A 19,243-nucleotide genomic window follows, 5' to 3' on the forward strand; every position below is an offset into this window, starting at 1 on the left:
TGCATTAAATTATTAATTTCGACTTATAGTGGTCTGGTGTTTATAGGTGTTTGTATATTTATTTTTAAATTTATATAAAATATTCAAATTCACGGACAGATATAACATCTCTTGCATACCACTATAACAGTTTTATGGACATGTTTTCTCTTCAGCATGATGACCATTTTATCGTGTGTAATATCTTAGTAAGCATTTTAGTCTATTTTGTAACAGAAAATGACTTAGAAGCTGCGAAAGAAAGGAAAAGAAGAATTAGAATACAGGCATATTAAAATCCATTGTAAAATAATTATTTGTTTATAAGTGCAACAATACAGAAAGGGCTATTTTTTTAAATTCCATTGCTCTTCCCGCTAAGCCACCAGATGGCCTCTGTAATAATAATAATATTAAAGAGTTTATTTCGGAATCTTCGTTCAAGGCTACACAAGGGATATTTTTCAAATCCAAGAGTTCTTGCTGAGCCACCAGATGGCATTTAGATTGATAATAATAATCAAGTGTGGCCCGGCATGGACAGATGGTTAAGGCACTCGACTCGTAATCCGAGGGTTACGGGTTCGAATCCCCGTTATACCAAACATGCTCGTCCTTTTAGCCGTGGGAGCGTTATAATGTGACGGTCAATTCCACTATTCGTTGGTAAAAGAGTAGTCCAAGAGTTAGCGGTGGATGGTGATGACTAGCTGCCTTCCCTATAGTCTTACAGTGCGAACCCTCATATTACACGTCGCACGCTTTAACACGCTTGACCATGCCAGGCCTGTATGTATAAGTGTACTTTTGAATGTAAATAGGAAATTATTTACCGTAACCTTACCATACTAGTGAAAACAAACGTCTAAACATCAAAAAAAACAGATGAAACCCTCCACGAAGGTCTATGAATAATTTTGTGAGAAGTAAAGAAATAAAGTTGTTTGCTAAATCCATGTGGGTTTTACAAGTGGGTTTTCTCGTCATCACGGATTATTAAATCCATGAGGACCCATGTAACAAAACCAGAAGTTAATTGTTAGGGAGTTTTTATAGTTCACATGTAACATAGATTCGTCGTTAGTGTTTCAAATTTTTACGCATATGATTGAAATCGTGCTGATTGACGAATAAATGAGTTACAACGTGTGCAACTCTGTAAAGAGATTTTTCAAAATGAACTATAAATTACTCGTCCAAGCCGATTAGTAACACAGTGCCACGGACAAGTTAATTCATTCTCAATAATACCTAACTTCAGTGCTAGATGTCAGTACCATACATGCATTTGACCTACTTACAAATTGTTTCACTTTCGATCCAAAATGGCGTTACGAAAAAGTTACAAAATGTCTTCATTAGAGTTGTATTGTAGCAGCTGAAATACTTGGCAGTCAACAGGTTAAATAAGTAATCTATTACGTATGGAATACTTTAAAAAGTTTTTTCGTCTACTTGTTGGATTTGTTGTAATTAGAAATTCTAACAGAAAAGAAATGTAAGGACGTGTTTTTATTCATATTGTTTTCTGATGTAAACCATGACTTTACAACACCAGGGATAAACCAATAAAAGGTTTCAACAATCCCTATAGGCATTTTAAATAATAGTGTTTGTGTTCTCCTTATGGCAAATCCACATCAGGCTATCTGCTGAGCTCACCGAGAGGGAATCGAACCCCTAATTTTGGCGTTGCAACTCCGTAGACTTACTGCTGTACTAGCGGGGGGCTTTTAAATAATAGACAAATTATTAAGGAGTCAAACAACGTGGCTTTCTGCAATCCCACAAAAAAGAGATTGACAAACTTGATATATATATATTACCATTGTACTTTAAATTATTAACAAAATTATTCATACTTTTGTAATTCAATCGTCTAACCTTTTAAATATTAGATTTTTTGTTTTAAATCGATAATTTTGAAATGCTTCCAATATTTCGTAGTGTAAATTGGAAATTATTTTCCTGTAAAAGTGAATGTTTAAATTTGATTTTTATTCACAGAGAGACTTGACTTTCCCCACGATAAAAACGTTTTGACATTGAAATTTGTTAGTGATAGCAATGGATCAGGAACTGGTTTCGACATTGTTGTTCGCCAACTTCAGGAGTTTTGCAGATTGCCAGCCGTGCCGCCTTCTAGTAAGTATTATTTTAGTTATGCTCTTAGAAGTAAAATGTACAATGTACAATAAGGTTTGTTTGAATTTCACGCAAAGCTACACGAGGGTTATCTGCACTAGCCGTCCCTAATTTAGCAGTGTAAGACTAGAGGGAAGGTAGCTAGTCATCACCACCCACCGCCAACACTTGGGTTACTTTTTTACCAACAAATAGTGGGATTGACCGTCACATTATAATGCCCCAACGGCTAAAAGGACGAGCATGTTTGGTGCAACGGGGATCCAACCTGCGACCCTCAGATTACGAGTCAAGCGCCTTAATCACCTGGCCATGCCGAGCTTTGTACAATAAGGCTTCCCATAGTGAACTTTTTAGAATTTTGTTGTCGTTTTCAAATATTCACATTATGATATGACGTTAGATTTGACAGACTAGACGCGATGTAAATCAAATTTTTAAGTGTGTGTGTGTAATTGTAGAATGTCACAAAAAATCAGAGAAATAATACATTTTGAAGATTTGAAATATAAGCTTGAGTTTGATTATTTGTTGTTAAGTACAAAGCTACGCAATGAGCTGTCTTTATTTTTTCCACCAAAGGTACTACAACCCGCTTTTTCGGGTTATAAATCTTTAGACTTACCTCTGAGCCAGTTGAAAGTCTAAAACTTTATCATCGGTTTTTATGTGTATGTGATTAGGGATTTAATATAAATTCTTATTTAACAATATTTATGAATAACACTTTAAATTTTATTGAATGACAAATATCTTCAATTATTAAAAAAAAAAAAAGTCATTATCATTTTTATATGCAAAAACGGCTCGTTTGGGCTGAGAAAACACTTTTACATAGAAGAGCGAACAACGTTTCGACCTTCTTCTCTCATCAAGGAAACCTTTCATAGTACTGTTAATGGAGACATGTAGCCTATGAATTCTGATGCTTGAAACTCTAAATTTATTTTATTTACATGACCGAAGAAGGTCGAAACGTTGTTCGCTCTTCTATGTAAAAGTTTTCTCAGCCCAAACGAGCCGTTTTTGCATATAAATTTTCTCAACAAGTGGGTTTCTCGTCATCACTGATTATTAAGTCATTATCATATTTAATGTTTTTTTATAATTCAAATAAGCCTCTAGCGGCACATCTGCGAACTTACAACTATAGAAACTTTGTCTTGATACCATGGTTGCCAGATGATTTTCTTGGATTTCACTAAACAATTTTCTAAAATTTACCAAAAATTCTTGGATTTTACCAAGTTAAATAAAAAACTAACCTTATTTTATTGAAAACTTGGTGTTTTTTTCTTCATTGGTGCACAATTTTAGTTTCCTTCATCTGTTTGTATTATTTTTCAGGCGGTTGCCATTCTTTACATGTCGTGTTTTCTAAAAGATTTTTACCATATAATACAGTATCTTGTGTTTCCGTACTTAGCCGGGAACGGTTTTATACCTTTATATTGTTCACCAAAGATAAACAGCCTTTCTGCTGCAGCTGAAGAATGAGACAATGATAGTAAGTTTATCATTAATTTGGAGCTAATTGGGAAACGAAATTTATCTCCACATTTTTCTTGAGAAATATAATACCAGTATTTTTCTGGTTTTGAAATGTCATTCTCTTGTAAAGTTAACTATCTCGTTTCTCTATTGATGTCTTAACACTCTTTTTCCTCAATAATATTAGGATATTTCATGGCCAATGGGATAATTGAACGTGGCTGTCCTTGAGACACATTTCCTGGATCTAAAGCTTCAAATAGTTGTAAATACGTGAGCATACCAGATGATACAAACCGTTTGTACATTTCCTTGCTTAGTATGATATAAAAATTCAGTGTCCAAAGCTGAAATTTTCTTCGAGTTCTTTGGTTTGGATTTTGGAAGAATATTCCAGAAAGATACTTTCAGTTCTTGCTCACGATATATTTCATTTAAGGGAAGGTAAATTGAAGGATCATTGATGTTAACCTTCGATATATCCGCATCTTTTTATAAACTCATCAAGGAAACCTTTCATAGTACTGTTAATGGAGACATGTAGCCTATGAATTCTGATGCTTGAAACTGTAAATTTATTTTATTTACATATGGCAGAATAAAAGTAAGAAATGCGAAGTACATTTTTACAATTGGATTCTGTAATCCTTTTAGTATTGTAGATACTAAAGTCATCCCATCTTCTAATGTCACTGAAGTGATGGCCATTGATTCAGTTGTCTTTCTACCACATGCTGAAGTGATAACCATCGAGTATAGCTATGATGTAAAATCGTTTTAGGATCTGGGTAAATTCCTGAAATTCTACGTATTCAGATAATCTCTATGGGTTGTTTGACAAATATGAATAAATATTTCTAGTCAGCTCCTCCAAGGAAGTTGGAAGTTCAGAACATGCATAGGGTATACATAAATACATTGAATGGGATACACAATCTTGTACAAAGAGATATGGTACTTTCGGCTTTAGAAGACTTTGAACACCAATTTTTGACCCCATCATTACACTTGCATAACCTATCATATTTTTAAATGGAATTCCATGTGTTTCTTTAAAAAAATTACTATAGAACTGTAAATGCCTTGGGCAGTACAACAATTTATTTCCAAAAAGAATTAAAAAATTCTCAGCTGTTTTTTGAATATTGCTACAATAAAATCTAGCTATTAGAACAAGTTGTTTTTTGTAGATACATCTGTACTTTCATCAATAATTTAAAAAATATTATTTATAATTGTGCTATAAGTATTTCCAAGTTTTCCTCACCAATGACATTACGAAAAATAACTGTTCCTTTTGTTCTTGCACACTTAGTTCCATTAGCAATTTTAGAATCAGGGCATGCATTAGGTAGAAAGCCTGGAAGATAATCTAGTATTGAAATGGGGAGATTGTTTTCTGTCACAAATACACACATTTTCAGTTCAGTGGAAACCACTTGAGACATGTTATATGAAGAAGCAGAAGGCCGTAAACAGTCAGTTACTTTAGAAGTCTGGGCACTTGCTTTAATATTTTTTAAACGTTTTTCACTGTTAAGATGTTTCTAAAGTATGGTAACACTCCCAGATAAGTCGCAACTGCATATTTTACAAAATGACTTATTTAAGGTTTTCGGACTTTGACTAAAACAACCAAACTTAGGATCATTAAGCCATTTTTGTGGCAACTAACGTTTCTGTTAGTAACTAGGCCTAAGTAGGCTTATTTTCTTGCATGGACTTTCTACTAAATCACTTTCCTTATCGTTCCTTTTCTCAGCCATTGTGATCTGTGGGTTAGATTAAATGTAAATTAAATAAAATTATAAAAATTAAGCAAAACACAAATGTAAAATTAAACAATACATTACACTGTAAACGAAGACGGAACTTACGAGTTACAACTCACGAAATCATAACAAAAGCTACAGTATATGAAAACAAGACTAACAGAGACGCCGGTGAATCATCATTGTTTGAAATTATCTTGCGCCTTATAACGCAATCTAAATGTTTAAAACATTTAGACATAAAACTCGCTCATATAAAGCATTATCACAAGATCAAATTTCACGTAAAGGAGGCAATAAATTTGAAAATCTTTTATTGGCAATGCAACAGGTAAATTAGCAAAACTTACCAAATTTCATGAAGGTTTTACCAAATTTATCAAACAGAACTAAATTTACCAAATTTGGTAAAACATTACCTAATTCGGCAATATTGCTTGATACCCGTGATGTGCAGAACACAGGTAGTCCATTATGTAGCTTTGTGCTTAAATTCAAACACATTTAATTATACTGTACATGCCATCTTAGTAGTCATTTAAAAAGTAAATAACGATGCACTCAAAGTCAATAACAGAGATCCCAAAATATTTGCGATCAAATTAGTATTTTTACTGAAACAGTGCTTCTTTAAATACAGGGTTTTTAGCGTAATGCAAATAGATTCTAATCGCAGACATCAAAATCTACCAGTCCACTTCTCTTACGTCTAAGATTAGTTAAGCTTTTATTTAGTAATGCCTATATTCGAAAAAGAATAAATAAATTAACACTGTAACTTGTATACGTTTAGTAAGGGCTAACCCTTAAACCCTAATTAATACTATTAATAAATAGACATAATGTTATTCTTCGACTTAGCGTTAGAGTTTTTGAAAAAAAAAACCTTTAATAGTTTGTTTATATATTGTTGTTTGGCAAAAGCGCGTAAACTCGTAATCCGAGGGTCGCGGGTTCGCGCCCGCGTCGCGCTAAACATGCTCGCCCTAGCCGTGGGGCGTATAATGTGACGGTCAATCCCACTTTTCGTTGGTAAAGAGTAGCCCAAGAGTTGGCGGTGGGTGGTGATGACTAGCTGCCTTCCCTCTAGTCTTACACTGCTAAATTAGGGACGGCTAGCACAGATAGCCCTCGAGTAGCTTTGTGCGAAATTCCAAACAAACAAAACAAACAAATATGTTGTTGTACAAAATGGCTGCTAATGTATATTTACATTCCCGTTTTATTTGTTTACAAGTTGTGCATTTATGTACTTGTGAGTGATGACACCAGTTCGAAACGTCGAACAAATTTTAAAAATAAATCTCCCTTACTGTGAAAGCCGTAACTTGTAATAGAATAATTCATTTACTCTCTTGTTGTAGGAAAGCGCTGCGACCAAGAGGTGGCGACAGTAAGTGGAAGTTTACTATCTCCTGGTTTTCCAAATGATTATGGCCCTAACGAAAAATGCATTTTTAGTATTCGACGTGCCGAACCTACAGTATGTTCTGTCGTCCTGGATATAAGAAACTTTGATGTAGAAAGCAGTATTGGAGGCTGTACAAAAGACTATTTGGAGTTTCCCGATCTTACTCGTCTATGTGGTACATACAAGGGAAAAAGTGGGTTTAAAAAAATTATTTTGTTTCTTAAAGTGACATTGACCAATCATTTTTATATTTTATAATTAATGTCCAAAAATTTATAAAGCTGATAAATGCACTAAACTCAAAAGTTATTTAGCTTTGCGCATCATAATAGTTTCGTACATGACGTATTTGTAGTCAGTTGGGAAATATGAAGGCACTTGGCAGCATGCATGCTCATTAGGTTTACTTCAAGTTGTGTCACTATGTTATCGAAACATTAGGCCATGAAAATGTTCAGTCGATCTTTGTATTGGTGTTTCTTAAAAACAGTCATCTAACAGTTCTCCAAACCGTACTAAGACGTAAAATCAAAGGAGTTTATTTCATTGAATTTAATGTATCATTCGAATACTTCGTGTTTTCGCGACTTACTGGGTTTTAGAAATATTCGTAAGTTTTCACTCTGTGGGTAAATATTGAGTGGTAAAGATTTCACTACAATTATAGAAACAAAACAAAGCTAAATGAACATGAAATTATTTCACTGTTGTCGTTTATTTATTTTCCTTCAAAATTTAGTTATAATTTATGGCGCTGAAGTCTAATTTCAACTAATCATGAATATAGAAATTTCCAATTATTTTAAAGTCGTAGAAATAATATAAATGCAAACAAAAACAATAAAGTAGCAGAAAATAAGTGCTATACTAATACCAAGATATTTTAATTACCAAAGTAAATATACCTTAAAATTAATATTTTTATGAGTTATCATTTGAATTGATTATTAACTAACTGAAAGTCCAGTTAGCATTAAAAAAAGAAGCTATATATATTTATATCTTGAGATTTTGTAAACAGCCATTTGTAACTTTTAGTAATTAATAACCAATTTAATTAGATTGCAAAGTGTATTTATTTTATAATTTTACTGTAATTTGAGACAATTTATTTGTGATCAGTTCTTTGTTATTTTCTGAGTGATAAATTGGTATTTATGTCATTTGATTTATTAATACAAATGTTAAATTATAGCAGAAATCATCGATATTCCACGAGGACTGGATTCAGTGAAACTTCAGTTTGTTAGCGATAGATCCGGATCCAGTAAGGGGTTTGAGATATATGTGGATCAGATGGTTGATTCATGTGGAGGTTCGTCATCTTCCGGTAAGTTTGTAGATAAATCAGAATAAACTTGCTTAATAATCGAGCTAAACCTAATCTTAGGCCTAAGCTATTTAATACTTTTATGTTTATTATGTCTGTGCTTGGAACATATTAATTTATTTGAGTTTGATGTTCTTAAGATACTCAATTTAAAAGAGATGTAATAAATTAAATTATTTATTTGTGCAGAATAGGAATTGTTTCGAATTGTGTTTTTAACGTTAAAATGCTATTTTATAACAATTTGTTATTTTGATTAGTTGAGGTTTTCGTTTACTTTTCGCGTCTCTCCTTTGTTTTCACATGATCTCAAATATTCTGTTGAGTTTCAACTTGAAATCCAAATCACGTAAACCCTTAAATATTGTTTGAAAACCTATAGAAGAGACAAAAGTCGAAATAAACAAATAAATAATGTTAAAAAGATTCTTGGAAGTTATTGTAATAAAAATTATGAAAACAACAATGTAGGTTTGCTTTGGCTGATGCACATCTAATAAAAACATAAAAAAATATGAAAACAACAATACAGGTTTACTTTAGCTGCTGCACATGTAATAAAAATATGAAAACAATACAGGTTTACTTTAGCTGCTGCACATGTAATAAAAATATGAAAACAACAATACAGGTTTACTTTAGCTGCTGCACATGTAATAAAAACTATGAAAACAATACAGGTTTACTTTAGCTGCTGCACATGTAATAAAAACTATGAAAACAATACAGATTTGCTTTAGCTGCTGCACATGTAATAAAAACTATGAAAACAATACAGGTTTACTTTAGCTGCTGCACATGTAATAAAAATATGAAAACAACAATACAGGTTTACTTTAGCTGCTGCACATGTAATAAAAATATGAAAACAACAATACAGATTTGCTTTAGCTGCTGCACATGTAATAAAAACTATGAAAACAATACAGATTTGCTTTAGCTGCTGCACATGTAATAAAAACTATGAAAACAATACAGGTTTACTTTAGCTGCTGCACATGTAATAAAAAAAAATATGAAAACAACAATACAGATTTGCTTTAGCTGCTACATATGTAATAAAACCTTAAAAGTAGTAATAGCAGTAATAGCTAATTGTTCAGGGTGTTCGGAAAGTCACTGTGCACTTATATATTTATTAACAGACAAAACTGCACAGGGACTTTCCGAACACCCTGTATAAGTACTAAGAGATCAAATAGAACGTAAAATGGTTCTTTGTTTAGATTGATCTCGTGATTGCTCTCTGTTAATTGTATCACAAAGTTAGAAATAATGAAGAGACACACTAATAACAATGTTAAGATACTCTTCAAATAAATATTTAATAATATCAGTCGATCTGCTACTTTATTACTGCTTTTATGAAAACAATAAAAACAATACAGGTTTGGTTTGGGGATTAATCATTATAATAACCGTTTTGCAGGTAAATGCGATCAGGAAATTACATCATATAAGGGAATTTTTAGTTCGCCCTCTTACCCGAATGACTACAGCGCCAATCAGCGGTGCACTTACACACTTCGTAAAGCGGATTCGTCCGTTTGTGTTGTGGAATTAGATTTTCATCAATTTGACATCGAATTTTCACGAGACAAATGTTCACGTGACTTTCTGGAACTTCCTGATGGAACTCGTCTCTGTGGAATGATTTCCGGAAGTAGTAAGTGAAGTTGAAACATTAGTTTTATATCTATGTATATAAACTGTTTGAAATTATTATACAAAAAAACGAATGACATGGGGCCTCTCTTTACAGACTACATCGGTCTGGAGTTTTGAGGCATAGGACACTTTAGACAACACCAAATACAAACTGCTTTGCCAAAAATTCTTGTTAATATGTTTGTAACTGAATAATATTATTTTTTTAATATTTAGACTAAATGACCTATTTAAATTACATGGATAATACTTTATCTGTTCCTGTGTTTAGCCTCAACTGCGCTATATGTTTTACTTCTAGATTAACAACAGCAATAAAACTGATTGATTGTTTGTAATTAAGCACAAAGCTACACAGTGGACTATCTGTGCTCCACTCACTTGAGGTATCGAAACCCGGTTTCTAGCGGTATTAGTCCACAGACACACCGCTGTGCCACAACAACAAAAATTAATAGAAGGACGATGTACTTTTATAAATGTATTTTTGTTACCAATTCGATACATTGTTTTGAACTTTTTGAATTTAGCCGTGAACAAAAATAATGTATGAACGAAACGTTGAGGTGAAGTGTAGATATATTTTGTCACAATATTTTAATTTAAATGAAATCTGCGTGTTGAGTACACTCTAAGAAGTCCAATCATTTATAACCATCTTTTCTATATCTTTATTTGCCAAATCTTTTTTTCAATATCCATCTAGGGTTAGTGGAGTTTCCTGTTGGGAGTGATTCTGCTACTTTCACGTTCTACAGTGACAACTACGGTTCTGGTCGTGGCTTCGAAATTTCAGTGGTTCAACGAAAGAGTAGTTGCGGTTCAGTACCAACTGGTAAGAATTCGAAATTTAAAGGCGACATCTGATGTATACAACAACAACAACAACAACCCTGCAAGACACGCTGTGTGTTAGTAACTGGAGTGACAGTTCAACGATCTTACATCTTCTCTCGCTCGGACTGCGATAATGCTAACTGTCAAATACTATCTGCGGATTTGCTCTACTGGACTGGTAGTTTACGTACCAGTTTTCAAGACAATCTATTAAGAAATATGTAGGATATAACAATGAATTAATGAATGCATGTGACATAACAGTCTATTAAGAAAGGCATGAAATATAATAATCTATTAAGAAATATATGAGGTATAACAATCTATTAAGAAACGTATGAGGTATAACAGTCTATTAAGAAATGTATGAGGTATAACAATCTATTAAGAAACGTATGAGGTGTAACAATCTATTAAGAAACGTATGAGGTATAACAGTCTATTAAGAAACGTATGAGGTGTAACAATCTATTAAGAAACGTATGAGGAATAACAATCTATTAAGAAACGTATGAGGAATAACAATCTATTAAGAAACGTATGAGGTGTAACAATCTATTAAGAAACGTATGAGGTATAACAATCTATTAAGAAACGTATGAGGTGTAACAATCTATTAAGAAACGTATGAGGAATAACAATCTATTAAGAAACGTATGAGGTATAACAGTCTATTAAGAAACGTATGAGGTGTAACAATCTATTAAGAAACGTATGAGGTATAACAATCTATTAAGAAACGTATGAGGTATAACAATCTATTAAGAAACGTATGAGGAATAACAATCTATTAAGAAACGTATGAGGTATAACAATCTATTAAGAAACGTATGAGGTATAACAGTCTATTAAGAAACGCATGAGGTGTAACAATCTATTAAGAAACGTATGAGGTATAGCAATCTATTAACAAACGTATGAGGTATAACAATCTATTAAGAAACGTATGAGGAATAACAATCTATTAAGAAACTTATGGGGTGTAACAATCTATTAAGAAACGTATGAGGTATAACAATCTATTAAGAAACGTATGAGGAATAACAATCTATTAAGAAACGTATGAGGTATAATAATCTATTAAGAAACGTATGAGGTGTAACAATCTATTAAGAAACGTATGAGGTGTAACAATGTATTAAGAAACGTATGAGGTATAACAATCTATTAAGAAACGTATGAGGTATAACAATCTATTAAGAAACGTATGAGGTATAACAATCTATTAAGAAGCGTATGAGGTGTAACAATCTATTAAGAAACGTATGAGGTATAACAATCTATTAAGAAGCGTATGAGGTGTAACAATCTATTAAGAAACGTATGAGGTATAACAATCTATTAAGAAACGTATGAGGAATAACAATCTATTAAGAAACGTATGAGGAATAACAATCTATTAAGAAACGTATGAGGTATAACAATCTATTAAGAAACGTATGAGGTATAACAGTCTATTAAGAAACGTATGAGGTGTAACAACCTATTAAGAAACGTATGAGGAATAACAATCTATTAAGAAACGTATGAGGTATAACAATCTATTAAGAAACGTATGAGGAATAACAATCTATTAAGAAGCGTATGAGGTGTAACAATCTATTAAGAAACGTATGAGGTATAACAATCTATTAAGAAACGTATGAGGAATAACAATCTATTAAGAAACCTATGAGGTATAACAATCTATTAAGAAACGTATGAGGAATAACAATCTATTAAGAAACGTATGAGGTATAACAATCTATTAAGAAGCGTATGAGGTATAACAGTCTATTAAGAAACGTATGAGGAATAACAATCTATTAAGAAACGTATGAGGAATAACAGTCTATTAAGAAACGTATGAGGAATAACAATCTATTAAGAAACGTATGAGGTATAACAGTCTATTAAGAAACGTATGAGGAATAACAATCTATTAAGAAACTTATGGGGTGTAACAATCTATTAAGAAACGTATGAGGTATAACAATCTATTAAGAAACGTATGAGGAATAACAATCTATTAAGAAACGTATGAGGTATAATAATCTATTAAGAAACGTATGAGGTGTAACAATCTATTAAGAAACGTATGAGGTGTAACAATGTATTAAGAAACGTATGAGGTATAACAATCTATTAAGAAACGTATGAGGTATAACAATCTATTAAGAAACGTATGAGGTATAACAATCTATTAAGAAGCGTATGAGGTGTAACAATCTATTAAGAAACGTATGAGGTATAACAATCTATTAAGAAGCGTATGAGGTGTAACAATCTATTAAGAAACGTATGAGGTATAACAATCTATTAAGAAACGTATGAGGAATAACAATCTATTAAGAAACGTATGAGGAATAACAATCTATTAAGAAACGTATGAGGTATAACAATCTATTAAGAAACGTATGAGGTATAACAGTCTATTAAGAAACGTATGAGGTGTAACAACCTATTAAGAAACGTATGAGGAATAACAATCTATTAAGAAACGTATGAGGTATAACAATCTATTAAGAAACATATGAGGAATAACAATCTATTAAGAAACGTATGAGGTATAACAATCTATTAAGAAACGTATGAGGAATAACAATCTATTAAGAAACGTATGAGGTATAACAATCTATTAAGAAACGTATGAGGTATAACAATCTATTAAGAAATATATGAGGTATAACAGTCTATTAAGAAACGTATGAGGTATAACAGCCTATTAAGAAACGTATGAGGAATAACAATCTATTAAGAAACGTATGAGGAATAACAATATATTAAGAAACGTATGAGGTATAACAGTCTATTAAGAAACGTATGAGGAATAACAATCTATTAAGAAACGTATGAGGAATAATCTATTAAGAAACGTATGAGGAATAACAATCTATTAAGAAACGTATGAGGTATAACAATCTATTAAGAAACGTATGAGGTGTAACAATCTATTAAGAAACGTATGAGGTATAACAATCTATTAAGAAACGTATGAGGTATAACAATCTATTAAGAAACGTATGAGGTGTAACAATCTATTAAGAAACGTATGAGGTATAACAATCCATTAAGAAACGTATGAGGTATAACAATCTATTAAGAAACGTAACAATCTATTAAGAAACGTATGAGGTATAACATCTACAACTTCCATTGCGTTTCTTCCTTTTTTCTCTTCGCGCCAAATTTTCGTGGAAATTTATTTGACAGAAAAACGTACTTAATTCGTATGTATGTTTTTACCAAATTTTGTGGGTCGCGGGTTCGCGCCCGAGTCGCGCCAAACATGCTCGCCCTCCCAGCCGTGGGTGCGTTATAATGTGACGGTCAATCCCACTATTCGTTGGTAAAAGAGTAGCCCAAGAGTTGGCGGTGAGTGGTGATGACTAGCTGCCTTCTCTCTAGTCTTACACTGCTAAATTAGGGACGGCTAGCACAGATAGCCCTCGAGTAGCTTTGTGCGAAATTCCAAAACAAACAAACAAACCAACCAAATTTGGTACACTGACGGATCTTTACAACTTACAATTAGGGGTCTCATGCGATGTAAATATAAGTTATATGTGCTAAGTCATTCAACAAACACTGTTCAAATGTAACGAAAATGTGCATAGCTACGCAAAATGTCACAAGAGCTATCGGCTTAAAATTGTTACAGCTTCACCTAAGAGTAAAAATTGACGGTTTTTCTAATTCGTATTAAAGACTGTTGATTTAGAGAAGCAAAACTGTAAGGTGAAATAACACACAGATACATAAATATTTATTAGTCCAAGCAAACTAAATTAACAGTTTGTAGCTCAGGTTTCCAAAATAATCTTACGAATGGACGATTATTATTAATTATTCGTTACCACGTTTTCAGTAAAATTTACTAAATTTCATTAAAGTATTCTAATTAAAGAGCGTTTAGAGTCACGTATTTGCATAAATAACGATGCCTGATACAGCTGTATCGATTACATGGGGAGATGACAAGAAGCTGTTAATATAGATTTCATGGCGTTTCTATAAGGGAAGCTATTAACACTGTTTTACAGAGGAAAAACTGCCACCGTATATTTTAAAGATTCTCGTTGGTTCTGTAAAATATAGGCCTATTTTGAATAACAGGGATTGTATCCTGGAGCTAATATTGATTACTGTCGAATGTCGTTTTTTTGTTTGGTATGATTTGTTTGTGAGCACAGACAAAAATTCATGATATCTAATCGAAAAATTATGAAAAAAAGGTGTGGTCAAAAAAGAATTGCACGTGCAGCTTAAAGAAATAAAGTAAAATTCTTGGGGAAACTGGTAAGTGTACTTATATCATCGATAAGAATTTTCCAGGAAGTATTCATTGATCGGTTTTTGTTTGTTTGTTTTGTTTTTTGAATTTCGCGCGAAGCTACACGAGGGCTATCTGCGCTAGTCGTCCTTAATTTAACAGTGTAAGACTAGTCACCACCACCCACTGCCACTCGTGGGCTACTCTTATACTAATAGTGGGATTGACCGTCACATTATCACGGCTGAATGGGTGAGCATGTTTGGTGTGGCAAGGATTCGAACCCGCGACCCTCGGATTACGAGTCGAGTACCTTAACCATCTAGCCATGCCGGTCCGTGTAACTAAGATGTTTTTGATTATATTATTAGTAACATTTATTGCTAAGTTGATTCTCACTTGTTCTAATGTGATTATAACGGTTGAAATCTACCCATGTTTCTATCAAAAAGATTGGTTTTAGTCTTAAGGCACGTTATATCGTATTGTTGCCAACAAGATCCAGATGTGGATACTGTTACATTTTAAGTTTATTGCAGATTGTGATCAGGAAGTAACGGATATTTCTGGACGGTTTTCGTCTCCTTCGTTCCCTCGAATCTATAGTCCAGGACTTCACTGCAGGTACATAATCAGAAGACCCGATCCATCCATCTGCAAAGTAGATATTGCTTTCAGGACATTAGATATCGAATACAGCGCCTTCTGTGTCAAAGATTATTTTGAATTATCGAACGAAGAAAGAATCTGTGGAAACAATCTGCCAGGGTTAAGTACGTTACGTCAGATTGTCGGTAACCCTAAACTAGAGGACAAAATCCACATTTTAAATACGATGAAAATGAGTGATTTTCTATTAGAATAATTATACAGACGAAGATTATTGATACGACTGAAGAGAGTTTTTAATAAATAATTTAGCTGACATCCACATTTCTAATGAGTTTTTTTTTTCTCCCGAGTTTACACTTCTGTTTGTGTTTTGTTGTAACAAAGCCACATCGGGCTATCTGCTGAGTCCACCAAGGGGAAACGAACCCCTAATTTTATCGTTGTAAATCTGTAGACTTACCGCTGCACCAGCAGTGGATGTTTAGAATTGAATGCTTCGTTTAGAATAATACATCAAAATACAAGTAAAGTCCATGTAATAACTGATGTCTTCGTGTTTCAGAAACCCTTGAGTACAACCCTGCTTCAGGAGGTGTTATGACTCTGCAGTTTGTTACTGATAGTTATGGTTCCGGTAAGGGGTTTGACGTTGACGTACACCAACTTCCCAATTCTTGTAAGACTTTGCCATCTTCCGGTGAGTTGTGCTTATTTTAATTGTCAGTAATATCTTTAATCAGTTGATTTTGTTAATAAACGTTACAGTAAATTAATAACTTTAAATTAAAAAATTATTTAGTTTCTAGAATCCGCCAGTGAGTTAGCGGTAAGTTTACAACTTACAATGCTAAAATCCAAGGTGAAATTTCCTGTAGTGACAAGAGTTTGTTTTTTTGTTTGTTTTTTGGAATTTCGCACAAAGCTACTCCAGAGCTATCTGTGCTAGCCGTCCCTAATTTAGCAGTGTAAGACTAGAGGGAAGGCAGCTAGTCATCACCACCCACCGCCAACTCTTGGGCTACTCTTTACCAACGAATAGTGGGATTGACCGTCACATTATAACTCCCCTACGGCTGGGAGGGCGAGCATGTTTGGCGCGACTCGGGCGCGAACCCGCGACCCTCAGATTACGAAGCGCACGCCTTAACGCGCTAGGCCATGCCGGGCCCGAGTGACAAGAGAGCTCATTGTTTTGAGCTTAAGATATGCTACAAAAATATGTATTTATATAAACTAGTTGGGCCCGGCATGGCCAGGTGGGTTAAGGCGTTCGACTCGTAATCCGAGGGTCGCGGGTTCGAACCTCCTTTGCACCAAACATGCTCGCCCTTTCAGCTGCGGAGGCGTTATAACGTTACGATCAATCCCACTATTCGTTGGTAAAAGAGTAGCCCAAGAGTTGGCGGTGGGTGGTTGATGACTAGCTGCCTTCCCTCTTGTCTTACACTGCTAAATTAGGGACGGCTAGCGCAGATAGCCCTCGTGTAACTTTGCGCGAAATTAAAAAAAAACAAAAAAACTAGTAGAAATACCTGCTCGGAGTTCAGGTATAACTGCTAATTCCCGTGGAAGACTACTCAGCCTGTAGCCCCAAAACAGGCCTGCGGTTTTTTCTGGAATTGTCTCACAGTTCTACAACAACGTACTCGTACATGACATTCAATAATGTTTGTTTTTTGAATTTCGCGCAAAGCTATTGAAACTCAGGGTCTTTTCTGAACTATTAACATTTTGTGATCCGAGTTTCCAAATACATCATTGTTACTGGAACACGGGGACTTTTAGAGTCACGTTAAGATTTTTACACTCCGAGATTTCAAACATTTTGCCGTTACTGGAAGATAGGGTGTTCTGGAATTGTGTTAATATTACACACCCAAGGTTATTAAGTATTTCACATTATTATTGGAACTCAGAGTCTTTTTGAACTACTAACGGAACTGCACAACAATTTTTTTTTTTAAGTTTTGCTTCCTGAAAAGTTTTTGCTGATTGTGACAGGTACCTGGTGGGTATGCACAAATATAGTTTTGGTTTTGCCTCATCACGTAGGAACTCTGAGAAATAGACAGTTAACTGTTTACCGGCAATAACGTATTTAATTGCGTTTATGTTTCTGATACGCTATTAAGTTCAACATAATTAAAAGTGTTTTGCTCCTGATTTTCGTTTGTATTCAATGTCCGGTGCATCACGTTGCAGTGTCCAACAGTAGTCAGTAAGCATTGACGGGTTCCAGTTGCCCTGTTATCGTAGCAATGTCCTGGTGAAACTGAAGATTTCGATAAAACGGTACGTGATGGACAAATTTGGATGCGATTTTTGTGATCAGCAGCCAAAAATCTATAAGGAACACCCAACAGTGTTCAAGAAGCAAAATCTTTGTTGTGCAGTGCAGTCTGTGATCCAGTTTTCCAAAGATTTCATTGTTATGGAAACATAAAGTATTTTAGAACCACGATAACTTTGGATATATCAAGTTTCTCCAAGTTTCATTGGTTTGGTTCTGGAATTCTAGGTCTTTTGGAACCCTGTTTACGCGCTTCACTTCAAATTTCTAAGCAGCTAATTGTTCCTGGAGCATAGAGGCATGTGGAATCTTGTTAACACTTTGTGATCCGAGTTTCCAAGCGTTTCATGGTGATTGGAACACAGGGTTTCTTGGAACTATGTTAACGTTCTGTACTCTGGGTTTCCCAGCAAGTGATTGCTACTAGAAACCAAGTCTGTTGAAACCGCGCTATGACTCTTTATTTCAAGTTCCCTAGGATTCATGGTGATTGGAACACAGGGTTTCTTGGAACCATGTTCACATTATACTCTCTACATTTCCAAACAGTAGAATTGCAGTACTTGCAATGTCCTGTTGCTCAGCAATATTCCTTTTTGTTTCGTTAGTGATTTTAACGTCTTTTAAAATAACTTCTTTGCAGTTCAGTGCAATCAGGTGATCACAGGAGAAAAGGACAACATCCGGACACCAAATTATCCTGATGACTATCCTCCAGATGCCAAATGTGAGTACGAAATAAGGAGGTTGACATTGTCCACGTGCCAGGTACAGCTGGAATTCTTGGATTTCGATGTAGAAGCCGATGAAGGTTGTAAGGCCGACTTCCTGGAGATTGAGTCCACAGAAGAACGACTGTGTGGTTATAACCAGCAGCCAATTAAAGGTGAGCAATTATTAACTTTCTTGTAAGTAGATAACATTGTCCAAGTGATAGATTGAAAGAAACAGACCTCGCATGAACTCAGCACTATACCATTTTTCTACCTTTCCCTCTTTTATGCTTTGAGGGCGATACCAATTTCTGTTTGTTCTTGTATTTCTTGGCAGCTCAGTGTAAAACATTGTACTTCAATATAATCTGCGAATAACATTATTTTACACACAATACTGCATGGAACTTGCTTAAATGCGTCGCGACATTTCGAAATTGCTGATCAATATCATTGAAGAATTCGTGCAAATTAGAACAAATAAATTAATAATACCTTTAATCTGTTAATTTTGTTAATAAAAAATTGCAGTAATTTAATAACATTAAATAAAAAAAAATTAGTTTCTAGAATCCGCTGATGAGTTAGCAGTAAGTTTACGACTCACAACACTAAAATTCAAGGTACAATTTCCTGTAGCGAACAGAGCAAGCTCGTTGTTTTGAGCTTAAGATATGCTAGAAAAATATGTATTTATAGAAACTAAGCAGGTGTTCTGGAACATTGTGTATTATGTTCGAAAT

General features: G+C 34.0%; 1 protein-coding gene across 4 annotated transcripts in view; it reads left to right on the forward strand.

Annotated features, from left to right (window-relative positions):
* LOC143247610 (cubilin-like) overlaps positions 1-19,243 on the forward strand; it is a 34,708-nt gene that overhangs the window by 1,954 nt on the left and 13,511 nt on the right. Inside the window, exons 3-10 of one of the 4 annotated variants that reach the window (XM_076495936.1) lie at positions 1,987-2,124; positions 6,752-6,991; positions 7,994-8,128; positions 9,558-9,794; positions 10,503-10,631; positions 15,425-15,658; positions 16,060-16,194; positions 18,431-18,673. In XM_076495936.1, the coding sequence (XP_076352051.1) occupies positions 1,987-2,124; positions 6,752-6,991; positions 7,994-8,128; positions 9,558-9,794; positions 10,503-10,631; positions 15,425-15,658; positions 16,060-16,194; positions 18,431-18,673 (1,491 nt within the window). The remainder of the gene's footprint in view (positions 1-1,986; positions 2,125-6,751; positions 6,992-7,993; positions 8,129-9,557; positions 9,795-10,502; positions 10,632-15,424; positions 15,659-16,059; positions 16,195-18,430; positions 18,674-19,243) is intronic. The other 3 variants (XM_076495937.1, XM_076495938.1, XM_076495939.1) reach the window with 3 other exon arrangements.

The sequence above is a fragment of the Tachypleus tridentatus genome, chromosome 3, assembly GCF_004210375.1.
Source record: "Tachypleus tridentatus isolate NWPU-2018 chromosome 3, ASM421037v1, whole genome shotgun sequence".
NCBI lineage: Eukaryota > Metazoa > Arthropoda > Merostomata > Xiphosura > Limulidae > Tachypleus > Tachypleus tridentatus.